We start from the raw sequence: 3,015 nt of genomic DNA, 5'->3' as shown, positions 1-3,015 counted from the left end.
TGAAGCCATTCTTCGGCACTGACTGAGTCAATGTGCCATTAGCCTAACTAAACAGCCACCCGGGGGGGGGGGGGGGGGTCATGAGTGAAAAGTGAAAAGAGTGAAAAGACAGATGCCGCACGAGGACACTTTTAGAGAAACACGTGGCGCTCACTGATTCAGTTCTTTATTTTCTCATTTTATTCACATACTCATCTCTTATAAAATTTACAATATAGACACCTTTACAAAATAGAAAATGACCCACATTACTGACAAATACAAAGTACAACTCCAACATATATATATAGGCCTATGCAATACTGCTTTGGCATTTCAAATACATAATAAAGTGCTCGATTTTTAAATATTTTTTAATATAAATACATTCATGATGACGTTTTTCTTTTCATCACAAAAGTTGTTGTTCACAGCATTTCAGACGGACTGTGTCCTGGTCTTCAGTTGCAATAAAGTGCAGATGCTTATGTTAGATATACATTTGAGCGCCGAATCCACTTGTTTAAAGCATTTACAGTCAACTGAAAGCGAATTGTCGGTGGCCAACACACAAACACACTGTCATCAGAGTTCACTCAGCACCCCTCTAAACTTCACTGGGTGACCTGGAGCGGTAGGCTACGTTGGTCTGAAAGCAGCCGCAGAAAAGGACGTAGAGCGAGCGCTGGATCTCGGCATTACGGTAGGCGTAGATGATTGGGTTGATCATGGAGTTGTAGGTGGCCGGAAGCAGCGTGGCGTACGTGTACACCAACGGGTACTCGCGCTCTCCCACCAGGCAGTAAATAGCGAAGGGCAGCCAGCTCGCGCCGAAGGTGCCCAGGATGATGGCCAGCGTGGACACGCCCTTCTTGGTGGCCACGTAGTGCGAGGCAGTGAAGAAGTGCTTCTGGAGAGCGATCTGGTGCGCGTGGTGGCATACGATCTTGCAGATCTTGAAGTAGAGAGTCAGCATGAGTATGAAGATGACGAAGAAGGAGACCGCCAACAATGTCACGTTGCTGCGAGTGAGCGGGCGCACGATGCTGCACGAGTTCGGGTCGTCCAGACAGTTCCAGCCCAGCACGGGTAGCAGGCCCAGGCACATAGACACGCCCCACGTGCCCGCCAGCATCAGGTGCACATAGTGGAGCGTCTTCTCCGAGAAGTAAGTCAGTGCGTTGTAGAGAGAAAAGTACCGGTCCACCGTTATAGCCAGCAGGCTACTGATGGACGCCGTGAAGGAGGCCACTAGGAACCCAACAGTAATAAGACTGATAGTCTCTGAGGAGATGACGTACTGGAACACGAAATTGAGGATTAATCCCATGCCTGCCAGTAAATCCGCAGTGGCCAGGCTCCCTATGAGAACGAACATGGGGGTGCGCATGGTGGGCGTATAGAAGATGATAGCCACCACGATGCTGTTCTCACAGGCGATGACGGTGCCCGACATGCAAAGCATGATGTCCCACGGGTTGATGGGGAAGTCCTGCGGGGCGGCGGAGAGTTCCAGGCAGCCGTTTCTCTCTGGATAGTTGGCCTCCATACACGGGAAAGCCTTTCCAGCCAACGTGGCTGTCGCCACAGTGTCGTTACCGAGGAAAGTCTCGTTCATGTCTGCGCATGTGTCACCTTTTTCCTCCTGAAGAGAAAATTACAGAGAGAGAGAGAGGTTGCAATTTAGTTTCACAATTGCCATATGTAAAAATATGCAATGCCTAGAGACAGCAGGGTAGGAGCTATCCGTGGTGCGGAAACGTGGGCAACTCATGCAGCGGCTAAAAACGCCAAACCTGAATCATGAAAAACTCATAAAAGACATAAAACTGTTATGACATCACGGTAATATTATCCAAAAGCTTGTGTCCAACTTTTGAGACCGCATGAAGAGCAGTGCCCGAGGAGCTATCCATGGTGCTGAAACTTGAAAGGGAATAATAGGCTATGATCGTGGATAAAAATGCACCCCTGTCCCACTTAACTCCCAATAACGAAACAAACTGATACACAATATTATCAAAACTCAATAAAGTAGCACATCGTCTTTTCACCAAATTTTAGTTTCCATGTGAAATGGTAATGTAGATTACATACCTCTCCTCTCAGAGCTTTCGGAAAAAATGTATTTGTAGAAAATCACAACTGTCCCTTTCCTCGAAATAGCTCAGGTAAAGCCCTCGGATTTGTTCCGTTTCCCTCGCATAGGCGAGACACCAAGGGCAGGTGCGACCTGAAGCATTGACTGGCGCGGGGGAGAGGGACAAGAGCGCGAGAGCCAGAACGGTAAAGACTGACGTTTGCAAGCGGTGGAGCGCTATTAAACCCAAGTGACGTCAGGTCACATACTGTAGAGAGAGAGAGAAAGAGAGAGGAGAGATGCAGACATGAGAAGGCCGACCGCGATCACACGCTCAAGATTAAACGTGTAGACCATGCAGCGGCACTCTGCCCATGAAGACTTCACAGCGCCCTGCTCAGCGCACGGCCAAACAGATCACAGTCGGACTAATGCTAATTTCACTTGGTTACAAACTCTTTCTTGAAGTAAAAAAGATGAAATGGCACATTTCTTATATCAGAAAGTTACTGGTTGCGGATAGGCACTAGTCAAAGTAATCCAGTCCTGAAATGTGTAAGAGGGAGCGTGTGTGTCAGGATACATTTGTGTGCGTGTGTCTGTGTGTGATGTGTGTGGAAGTGCTTGTGTTGAAACTGCATTCTCCGTGTACGGCTTTCTAGATGTGGTAACCTAACCATCCTTTTTGGTCCACTATTACCTCTACGAGATTCTGAGTGGCTTTTCACTTTTCAATTCACGTTACAACCCTGCCTTACCCTTCGTTGTGGCTGGCAACACAACATTCTTGGTCTACTGCTCAAATTGACCATACATACAGTGGGACATAAAAGTATTTAGTCAGCCACCAATTGTGCAGGTTCTCCCACTTAAAAAGATGAGAGAGGCCGGACTAATGTCATTTTCATCAACTATGACAGACAAAATGAGAAAAAAAATCCAGAAAATCACATTGT

General features: G+C 47.3%; 1 protein-coding gene across 1 annotated transcript; it reads right to left on the bottom strand.

Annotated features, from left to right (window-relative positions):
• Nucleotides 1–196: 196 nt before the first annotated feature.
• On the bottom strand, nucleotides 197–1,705 carry LOC115121690 (G-protein coupled receptor 6). Its single transcript, XM_029650818.2, has one exon. It carries the CDS (start codon nucleotides 1,595–1,597, stop codon nucleotides 587–589), a length of 1,011 nt encoding a protein of 336 aa, XP_029506678.1. The 5' UTR covers nucleotides 1,598–1,705; the 3' UTR covers nucleotides 197–586.
• Between the last annotated feature and the right edge of the window lie 1,310 nt (nucleotides 1,706–3,015).

Source organism: Oncorhynchus nerka, linkage group LG13, assembly GCF_034236695.1.
Source record: "Oncorhynchus nerka isolate Pitt River linkage group LG13, Oner_Uvic_2.0, whole genome shotgun sequence".
Lineage (NCBI taxonomy): Eukaryota > Metazoa > Chordata > Actinopteri > Salmoniformes > Salmonidae > Oncorhynchus > Oncorhynchus nerka.
Note: the sequence above shows the minus strand (reverse complement) of the source record. Positions and strands in the feature narration are given on the sequence as shown.

What these genes read in the sequence shown, in the direction of transcription:
- LOC115121690 (XM_029650818.2), bottom strand. Translation starts at nt 1,597, where the DNA reads ATGAACGAGACTTTCCTCGGTAACGACACTGTGGCGACAGCCACGTTG.